This window comes from Macaca thibetana, chromosome 9 (genome assembly GCF_024542745.1).
Source record: "Macaca thibetana thibetana isolate TM-01 chromosome 9, ASM2454274v1, whole genome shotgun sequence".
Classification (NCBI taxonomy): Eukaryota; Metazoa; Chordata; class Mammalia; order Primates; family Cercopithecidae; genus Macaca; species Macaca thibetana.
Window position 1 is genome coordinate 95,478,802 of NC_065586.1, and position 11,046 is coordinate 95,489,847.

General features: G+C 40.8%; 1 protein-coding gene across 2 annotated transcripts in view; it reads right to left on the bottom strand.

Moving 5' to 3' along the window:
* Positions 1–11,046, bottom strand: part of GOT1 (glutamic-oxaloacetic transaminase 1) — a 211,124-nt gene that overhangs the window by 18,933 nt on the left and 181,145 nt on the right. For both annotated transcript variants that reach the window (XM_050805721.1, XM_050805720.1), the window contains one exon: positions 3,191–3,372. In XM_050805721.1, coding sequence (XP_050661678.1) covers positions 3,191–3,372 — 182 coding nt within the window. The remainder of the gene's footprint in view (positions 1–3,190; positions 3,373–11,046) is intronic.

Sequence of the window (11,046 nt, forward strand, 5' to 3'; positions counted from 1 at the left end):
AAACAAATTTACAAGAAAAAAACAAACAACCCCATCGAAAAGTGGGCAAAGGATATGAACAGACATTTCTCAAAAGAAGACATTCATACAGCCAACAGACACATGAAAAAATGCTCATCATCACTGGCCATCAGAGAAATGCAAATCAAAACCACAATGAGATACCATCTCACACCAGTTAGAATGGCGATCATTAAAAAGTCAGGAAACAACAGGTGCTGGAGAGGATGTGGAGAAATAGGAACACTTTTACACTGTTGGTGGGATTGTAAACTAGTTCAACCATTATGGAAAACAGTATGGCGATTCCTCCAGGATCTAGAACTAGATGTACCATATGACCCAGCCATCCCATTACTGGGTATATACCCAAAGGATTATAAATTATGCTGCTATAAAGACACATGCACACGTATGTTTATTGCAGCACTATTCACAATAGCAAAGACTTGGAATCAACCCAAATGTCCATCAGTGACAGATTGGATTAAGAAAATGTGGCACATATACACCATGGAATACTATGCAGCCATCAAAAAGGATGAGTTTGAGTCCTTTGTAGGGACATGGATGCAGCTGGAAACCATCATTCTTAGCAAACTATCACAAGAACAGAAAACCAAACACCGCATGTTCTCACTCATAGGTGGGAACTGAACAATGAGATCACTTGGACTCAGGAAGGGGAACATCACACACAGGGGCCTATCATGGGGAGGGGTGAGGGGGGAGGGATTGCATTGGGAGTTATACCTGATGTAAATGATGAGTTGATGGGTGCAGCACACCAACACGGCACAAGTATACATATGTAACAAACCTGCACGTTATGCACCTGTACACTACAACTTAAAGTATAATAATAATAAATAAATTTAAAAAAAAATAAAAAATATATAATGAAAAAAAAAAATGTGCTTAGAAGAGATAAACCCACTCCACATTAACTAATCCTTGACATCCATGATATATATGACACTTGAAATATCAAATTCTCAAGAAGTTATCACTCCCTAAAACTATATTAAATACTGGATGGCTTCAGTGAAACACAAGTTGCTCTAAATATCAGCAATTAACAGAAACAAGTTTTTGGTGAATCAATAACACAGCAATTTGGTCATTCTGCGAACTGATTTTTGGCAAATTGTCCTACAGCCTAAGAATGTACTTGTTATAAAGGAAAATCACAAAATCAAAGGAAATAAGTACAGACTTCTCAAGGAGCCAGGCAACTGGACCTGGGTAAACAGGAGTATCCAGAACAAGGGAAATCCAGGAAGACTTGGTATGAAGCTAGACAGAGCAGGCCACTGCTAGACATGTCAGCATATGATTGCTGGATTCTAGAACCCTTGTCTGAGATAACAATTTGTCAATACTATGACTTCACTGTGAGGACTAGGAGAGCAACCAGGAGCTGCCTGTGGCCAGAGCCATACTGCATTCATCTGGGTGGCTCCAGCATCTCTCACGGCATCCGGCACATGGTACTACATAAGCATGTGCTGAACTAGACGAAGAAAGAAGACAGTGGTTGTTGGGAACAGGCCCCCCAAAATCTGGCCATAAACTGGCCCTAAAACTGGCCATAAACAAAATCTCTGCAGCACTGTGACATGTTCATGATAGCCATAACCCCCACGCTGGAAGGTTGTGGGTTTACCAGAATGAGGGCAAGGAACACCTGGCCCACCCAGGGTGGAAAACCGCTTAAAGGCGTTCTTAAACCACTAACAGCAGCAAGCGCGATCTGTGCCTTAAGGACATGCTCCTGCTGCAGTTAACTAGCCAAACCCATCCCTTTATTTCAGCCCATCCCTTTGTTTCCCATAAGGAATACTTTTAGTTAATCTATAATCTATAAAAACAATGCTTATCACTGGCTTGCTGTCAATAAATAAGTGGGTAAATCTCTGTTTGAGGCTCTCAGCTCTGAAGGCTGTGAGACCCCTGATTTCCCACTTCACACCCCTATATTTCTATGTGTATGTCTTTAATTCCTGTAGCGCCACTGGTTTTGGGTCTCCCCGTCCGAGCTGGTCTCAGCAAGTGGTGAAAAGATGTGAGCCACAGCAAAAGCCCCAAGTCTCCTACAGGCAATCAAAGCGAGAGTGGGATGTCATGATGTGACAATGAGTTATGGCCCACGAGCCCTCCTTTCTACAATGCTCAGTAATCTCAAAGCTGAAACTACGCTGGGGATGAAAAATGAACATTTCTGTCTGGATCCTAAGATCTAAAAGTGGAAAAGTAGTACAAGGGAGTGAGGAGTCTAGAAAATAGGTCTCCACAAAATGGGTAAAGGATCTGGAAAGAAAAATCTAAGGGAAGAAATGATTACTGCTGGTTTTCTTGTTCATTCATTCTTTCATTTATGTCTCATCTTTAGTTTTGGCTCAAATGTCATTTCTATTTCTATCATAACCACCCTAGTTAAAACTGTATCCACTCCCAGAATTCCTAACATGCCTCCTCCTGCTCTATTTTCATAGCATTTATCATCTTTAGTATACTACATCATTTTCTTATTGATATAGTCAATAAAATTACATTTGTAGTCCGTTCCTCTCCCCAAAACTGAAAGCAAAGGCAGAGGATTCTGTATATTTGAGTCCCTGCTGTGCTCTAGCATCTGAACAGTGCCTGGCTCTAGTAGTGGGCATCTGATGACTGAAGGAATGAATGAATCCAAACCTCTGTAATCTGAGGTACCTAGATAAGAGCCAAATGCTGAAAATCTGCAAGGTAAATAAGTAAGCAATGATCCCTGCTCTGGGGAAAGTTAGGGTCTTGTGGGAGATGAAGACTTATAAAATTGTCCACTATAGTAAGCACAGTTAAGTACTGTTATTCCCAAGCTGTGAACAAAGTCCTGTGATAACTCAGAGAGCTTAAACAACAAGCTCTGCCTAAAATACCTAAGGACTCAGTGTGGAAGTGACCCCTGATCAGCTCTTGAAGGACTTAGAGGTGGGGACTGCAGAGCTAGAGAAGTAAGGGAGGGCATTCCAAGTGGAGGGAAGGGCCAGGCAAAGGTTCTTAGTCATGGCAGGGCCCAGTAAGTCTAGAAAACAGCAAGGCTCTTAGAATGGCAGGACCTCTAGTGGAGTGAGGGGAAGTCACCAACTGTAAGAACAGGATGACTTTCAGTTTCTAAAGAGAAAATACATTCTCACCCAAAACTTACCCGCTTCTCCTTGAGAGCTGGGCTGTCATCCCCAAGGGCAAGACGAGAAGCACAGCTCCGGAACTCGGCCAGGCCCAGGATTGGCAGATACTCGTGGTTTAGGCTATTGTCATTAGCAATCTTCTGCTCCACTTTCTTCACTACTGGCAAAACCCAGGGATGGCAGTCATCGGTGCGATATGCTGGAGAATGGAAAAGGGTTATACACAGAGGAGGCTCAGGCTGTATCCAAGGTAAGAGTGTGTAACTGTGAACTGGGAGAATCCCACCACCTTCCAGTCAAAACAGAACAGTGAAGGAAATTGGAGAAAAGTTCGTTCACTTACTGAGTACCTAATTTGAGCCAAGCACTGGGGTAGGTGTTGGGCAAACATAAGGGCAGATGTGGTCCCCATCCTTGTGGAACTTACAGCTCTTAACTATGTGACCTCCAAAAAGTAGAATGCTGAAATGAAACTGGGACATCACAGAGCCTGGTCACATAAGACAGTACATAGAAAAGCACTCTGCAAAGTAAAAAGCAACTTGCAAATGTCATGTCAATATCGCTATTGCATTGAAGTCTCTAGGCCATTGGCCCAGCAGTCTTCCTTCTGCATCTCCCCAAGAGACTTCCAGAAAAAGCCTAGGTGCTACTTCCACATGAACTTGGCACCTTTAACACAAACATGGAGAAGGAGCAGAAGAAGGCCCACCACTCCTCCTGTCCTAGAAGAGCAGAAATAAGACAAATGATAAGCAAATGCCCTGAGGATTTCAACAACAGGTGACACAATCACCCAAGGACCCACTTAAACACATCTTTATCCTCTCTGTATTCTGACCTCAGCCAGTGTTTACCCTTCCAACTTCATCCCACTTCATCTGCCTCATCTTTTCATTGATCTAAATTGATCTGGTTCACAATATTTAATCTTGCTCTACAGTAAACCTCTAAGTATTTCCTCTTCCTCTGAAAGTATTTTTAAGTCACTCTGAGTTATCCATCACCAATTTCTTTCCCTACACTATTCTATGATTATGTTAGGATTAGAGCTTTACAGGGCAGTTGCTTTAGCCTTGCACCCACGTCAATAATCTCTCCAAGTAGGACTCCTGGCAGGGGTCGTTTGCCTCTCTGCTTGAATGTTTAGGTCCAGAATAAGCCTATACTTACGCAAGTAATTTTGAAATGGAAACAAAATTTTAGACTGATTCTGATTTTTATTTTCTTGATTTCTGCCCAACATTAATCACATTTTAGGGTTGTTGTTATTGTTTACTGAACAACACATTGATTGCAGAAAATTGGGAAAAGCCCAGAAGATAAAAAATAAACATAATTAACGTGTGATTGTGTTTTGAAACGTGAGAAGGAAATGAGATTTGGTAGGGGTCAGGAGTGGAATGATATGGTTTGGCCCTGTGTCCCCACCCAAATCTCATGTTCAATTGTAATCCCCAGTGTTGATGGACCATGGGGGCAGATTTCTCCCTTGCTTTTCTTGTGACAGCAAGTGAGTTCTCACTACATCAGGTTGTTTAAAAGTGTGTAGCACCTCCCACTTTGCTCTCTCTACTGCTCCGCCATGTGAAGGTGCTTGCTTGCCCTTCACCCCTCCTCCATGATTGTAAGTTTCCTGAGGCCTCCCAACCATGTTTCTTATATAGCCTGTGGAACCATGAGTCCATTAAACCTCTTTTCTTTATAAATTACCCAGTCTCAGGTAGTTCTTTATAGCAGTGTTGAGAACTAACATAACATATAATCCCAGTACTCAGAGACAAGGAGTATGAAAATTTTGGTGTACAACCTTCTAAGCTTTATTTTCGATGGCCATATTCTTTTATAAAATATGGATCATACTGTACATAGAATTTCAACATGCTTTTTTCCATTTAAATATATATTATGAATTTTTCTTCCTCATTAACTATTCTTCTAATAGGTGACATGTTTGCATGTCTCCATCCCATTCCTATCCTCTATCTACCTAGTTATCAAATCCCTCCCAAATAACAACTGTTAGTTTCTTAAATATCCTTCCAGCATTTCCCTATGCTTACACAAGCAAACACAGCTTCTTACATATGCCCTTTTAAACAAAAGGTAGCATACAGCGTACTATACACTGTTTTGTGTTCCTTGCTTCTTCACTTGAAGATTGTTTTACATTTGCACATAGTGTCCTTGTTCTTTTTACAATTCCTTAACTGATGAATGTACCATATTTTACTTTGTCAGTCTCTTGTTGGACATTTGAATTGTTTACAATCTTTGGCTATTAAAACAATACTTCAGTGAACAACCCTGTACATACGTCATCTCACACGTATGCAAATATATTTGTAAGATGCTGGGTGGAAAACAAAAGGGTGGGCTAAGAAGTATGTGTTTTTGTAGTTTTGACAAATATTTCCAAATTGTCCAAATTGATACAGGAATTATATCAGTTTACATTCCCACCAGCACTGTTTAAGAGTGTTTGCTTCCACATAACCTTATGCACTGAGTGAATTTTTGCCAATATAATATATCAAGTAGTTTTAATTTGCATTTCTCTTATTATGAATGCAGTTGGGTATTTTTCATACATATGAACCATTTACAACATCATTTTAGAGGCTAAATAATATTTCTTTTTATATATAACGTATTAACTGTGTTGCTTTAAATTATTTGCTATTATAAACATTGTGATAAATGCTCATATTTATGCATATTCCTGAGTGTTTTCTTAGGAAAAATATCTAAATGTTAATTTATTAGGTCACAGGATATACAGCAAATAAAAGACTTTATAAGATCGCTTTGAATGTCTTCTATCAGCTAACTCTACCCTCCAGGAATGTGTCATCTGCAAATCTGAGAAACATTTCAAGCTAGTAATAGAAATGTAGGCAGGGCTACGGACTGAGAGCCACTGACCAAATGCCTCTGGGTAGGTGAATCAAATAATACTCTCATATCACTCATAGTCTACCTTCCGTCTCTAGTGAATCTAACTCATAATATTTTTTTCTCTTTTTGAGACAGGGTCTCACTCTGTTGCCCAGGCGAGAGTGCAGTGGCACGAACACAGCTCACTGCAGCTTCAACCCCCTGGGCTCAAGCAATTCTCTTGCCTCAACATCCCATGTAGCTGAGACCAAAGTCATTCACCACCATGACCAGCTAATTTTTTTTTTTTCAATTTTTCATAGAAACAGGGCCTCACTTTGTTGCCCAGGCTGGTCTCAAACTCCTGGGCTCAAGCAGTCCTCCTGCCTCGGACTTCCAAAGTGCTGAGATTACAGGCGTGAGCCACCATGCCTGGCCCAACTCACAATACTCTCATACCATTCATAGTATACCCCTTAGTCCACCAAACTTCTCAACAAGTTCAAAAAGCTTCCTTCGTCAGCTGGGATTTGGTCTGGTTTCTCCAAAGATGTACCAAAATAACTACTTCCAAGTAAGAGTTGTCCCTTAAGCACATCAACCTATCTATGATCACAATGCTACCATTGTTCAAAATATTCTTGAAACTTCTTTTGGAATTGTTTTTAGAGGCCACATCTCATTATTTTGAATATCCTCGATAGTGCCAAATCTTCGTCCTTTCAAAGTTAATTATTTTTGGGGAATAGCATTTGCATCATCTCCACTGAAGAGCGTGAGTGAATAAACTGGGTAAAACTCACGGAGAACAATTATTTTTAAAAATGATCTCTTGTGTGGGTCCTACATGCCTTGACAGCCAGTCTAAAAGGGGTTTCCAGAAATCTTGGAACAAGAAAAGCATATTTGAACTACCTACAAAGGATACTATTTAGATGCACAAAAATTTGGGGTGTTTATAAAAAACCAGTTCTGTTATGTTTTAGTTCTGTGTCTGGGTGTTATATCTATTCTATAACATTATTAGGCTATATGTTTATATTTATGATAATATGTCATTCTAAATAATGTGTTACAGATAAATAAAATATGAAAGAGAAAGAAAAGACTGGAATACTGCTGTTCTTACCACTACTGAATATTTTCTGAAACTCTAAAATTCCTACTACTTGGGTTGGAGATGGTTGGAGAGGCATTGCGTCTATACTGTGACTAAAAAAACTGGCCAGTTCTCCATTGCCCAGTTTTTCCCAGGCTAAGTTCTAGATTTGTTCCCAATGCCTCTCCTTACTGCCCTAGTGAAGCAGAACCAGATTCCTCTTGGGTGACTGGAGCAGTGAGGTCAGGCATTATCAGCAACCACTATTACTGCTCTCCCCAAGAATTTTTATTCCTATTTGTTGGATCCTTGAGTTTCTCATTCACTCTTTCATTCACCCATTCACATAACAAATACTAAGTCTCACTATGAGCTAGGCACTGGCTCGTAGAAGCTACAGAGATTGATACAATAAGATCCCGTCTGCCCTCCAAGAAACACAGAGCATAGATAGAGCCTTTAATTCTACTTTGAGGAGTCAAAGAAGATTTTGCAGAGGATGAAGAATGAAAGATGAATTAGAGTTTAAAAGGTAAACAAGGGAAGAAGGGCATGCCAGAGGGCACACCTGTGTAAGGCCCCAGAGGCCTGGGGAGCATGAGGTCTTTGAGGATCTACATTTTCACGACTCTGACATGGAATCCATTAAGGATTAGCTTATTATTAATTATTAGCTTATTACTATTAAGGAGTGGCTAAAAGAATCCTGGAGTCTCTTTTAAGGAACTTCAGTTTCAATGGGTAATCACTGAAAGCATTTAAGCAAGCGAGTGACATGAAAAGTTGCACATTTTAACGGAATCATTTGAGTGACACCACAGAAAATAAACCGGAGAGAAGGACAGAGACAGTAGTTAAGAAGGGTGAGTTACTAGAAGTAGAAGCAGTAGAAAGCTACTGCAATATTCCAGAAGGGAAATAATGAGGCCTTGAATTCATGCAATGGCAGCAGGGATAAAGAAAAGGAGTGCCACTGGAAATAGATTTGAGGTAGAAAAGACAGAACCTATTGACCAAATAAACAGACAGGGGACTGGGGAAAGGACTGCTGTTAACTCCAAGGTCTCCCTCACGTCTGGATAATGAGTGAGTGGTGGTGGGGGGGTGGACCAAGCTCTAGAACACAAGGGGAAGATAAAAGAAAAGATCAAGGGGAAGGTAGAAATGATGAGTTGTGCTTTGAACACGCTGAATTTGAGGGAGCTGTAGGATGTGTCCACTATAGGCCTGACATTCAGAGATGAGGTCTGGGACATGGAGAAAGACATTGATGGAACCTGAGGGCAGAATAATAACACGGATTTACTACTTTGTACATACAAGGTACTGCGCTAAATACATTTCTTTACTCTCATTTAATTTGTATAGCAATCCACAAAATAGATACTGTGATGTCTATTTTAAGGATCTGGCCACTGTGGCCAGAAAAGTCAAATGATTTGCCCAGGATCACAGAGATAACAAGAGCTAGGCTGTCAGTTCATGGATCCATGTGCTTTTTTAAAAGCAAGAGATGTCTAGAGAAAGCCTGAAGCAAGCAGGCCCCTGGGACCATGTCAGGGGCCTTTTTATCAGCATGCTCCCCAGCTCCATGCACCACTGGTCTTCTTCTTGGGTACAAGCCCTTTTAGGGGACTCACAAAGTCTACAGGTGGGCCCATGTGGGCCCAGCAGTCTTGCTTTGCAAGAAGGAAAGGAAGAAAGAAGACGGAGATGTAAATGGTCAAACCATCACCCTCATCTTCCTAAGATCTCCACTTCCCTCATCCATCCCCACTCAAAAGCCCAACTAGGATACTAGGGAGAAGGCCAGGGGTACTCAGAAACACCTGATAAAGTATATATTTCCAGCTATTTTATTTGAAGATGCTAGGAAACCATGTTGAAAACAAGAAATATTAAAGCTAGCAGAGTATATCTGCGCCAAAAGAAAGCTAGGCTCACATGAAAAAATGGACTGGAGTCTTTGAAGAAACTTCTTGCTACAGTTTGCACCAGGTTGGATCCATCTCCCATGTCCTTAAAGCCACTTCAGTCTGAAGCTTTGAGAAGCACTAAAATGATCAACTTAGAAAGCATTGTGCCTAGCAGTGGAAAATGTGATACTCTCCTCTGTTTACCTATAAGGAAATTATTTAAATCATCACAGCAAGAACAACAACTCTGGGGAAACTAGCTCCAAGTAGAAACTGACTTGAGATTACAGTTGTAGTTTATTCTAAACGTATCCAAAAATCACTGGTATATTAACTAGATAACCTCCATTTGGTTTTATCTTAACTTGGGGGAAAAAAAGTATCTTCCTTAAGGTCAGTGATTAATTACATTTTCTTCACAAGGGGTATACTTGGGGATGTGTATAAATAAGGCTAGGACATATAAAAGCTGGAAGGAGCCCTTTTATTCTACTCTAATTAGATCCTTATCCAAACACCTGCTATCCACAAAAAGACGGGTCACATTGACAATCAAAAATAACATTTATATATAACACTTTTCGTTTGCATATCACATTTCACACATAATTATTCATTTAATCCTCAGACAACTGATGAGGCCAGTAAAATTACTATCTTACACTATAGTCATAGAATGTGCTAGTGAATTGTGGAGTAGACTTTTAGTACAGTAGAATCTTAAGAGTAGAATTTGAGAGAAGGTCATTCAGTCTTGGCTCCTCATTTAACAGACTGAGCCCCAGGGATGTTAAATAACCTTTCCAAGGTCACATTGCTGGACCACGGTGCTGGGCGTGTACCTAGGTCTCCTGGCTCTTCCCACTACAGTGTACTGGCTACCACCTGGAGGTACCTGAAATAGAGGTGCAGGCAGAGACTCTGAGGTCTGAGAGACCTGGCCTGGATTCCCAGCTCTACCACCCAGTGGTCAAATGACCTGGGGCAAATTGCTTCACCTCCAGTCTTCGGCTTCCTTGCCTCTAAACAGTAATAGTAATAAACCACCCTCCAGAGTTGTGAGCATTAAACGAGATTACATGCATAAATCATTTGCTCATGGTAAGGAACTGGAGTTCCTGGAAAACATGACAAAGGCACTACCACAGCTGGGGTGGCTGTCTGAGCCAATGACTCCAATCCTGAGTCCATTGCTTCTGGCCTGTGCTGTCGGGGTGCTTTTTCTCTGCATGAGCAGTTTATTTCCAAACTAATGTCATAAATTAGTTCATTTTGCAGTTCTTGAACTGAAAATTTTTATTCAATATCTTTTATGAGAATCACTCAAAGAAATGCCAGAACAATAACAATAATAGCTAACACTTACATAAACCCCACTTATGTGCCAGATACAGCTCTAAACACTTTAAATGTACTTAATCCTCACAGAAACCCTGTAAGATAGTTCAAAGGTAAACTGAATTAATAAAATAAATCTGACGTGATTTTTTTCTTTTTTTTTCCTTTCTCGAGATGGAGTCTCACTCTGTCACCCAGGCTGGAGTGCAACTGGTGTGATCTTGGCTCACTGCAACCACCACCTCCCAGGTTCAAGAGATTCTCCTGCTTCAGCCTCCCGAGTAGCTGTGACTACCAGTGTGCACCACCACGTCCGGCTAATTTTTGTATTTTTAGTACAGACGGGGTTTCACCATGTTAGCCAGGCTGGTCTCGAACTCCTGACCTCAGGTGATCCACTTGCCTTGGCCTCCCAAAGTGCTGGGAATACAGGCGTGAGCCACTGCGCCTGGCCAAATCTGACGTTTTAAAAAGATGTATTTACACTGACAGTAATACTAGTTCTTTGTATATATCTGGCTGCAAAGAAACACTTGGAGGTTTTGGATGGGATTTAAATTAAGAGACCAAATGGTGTCCACTCAAATTCAATTTGAGGCAATCTTTCAACATTTCTCCCACTCTGTTGCCTGCTAAAAACATC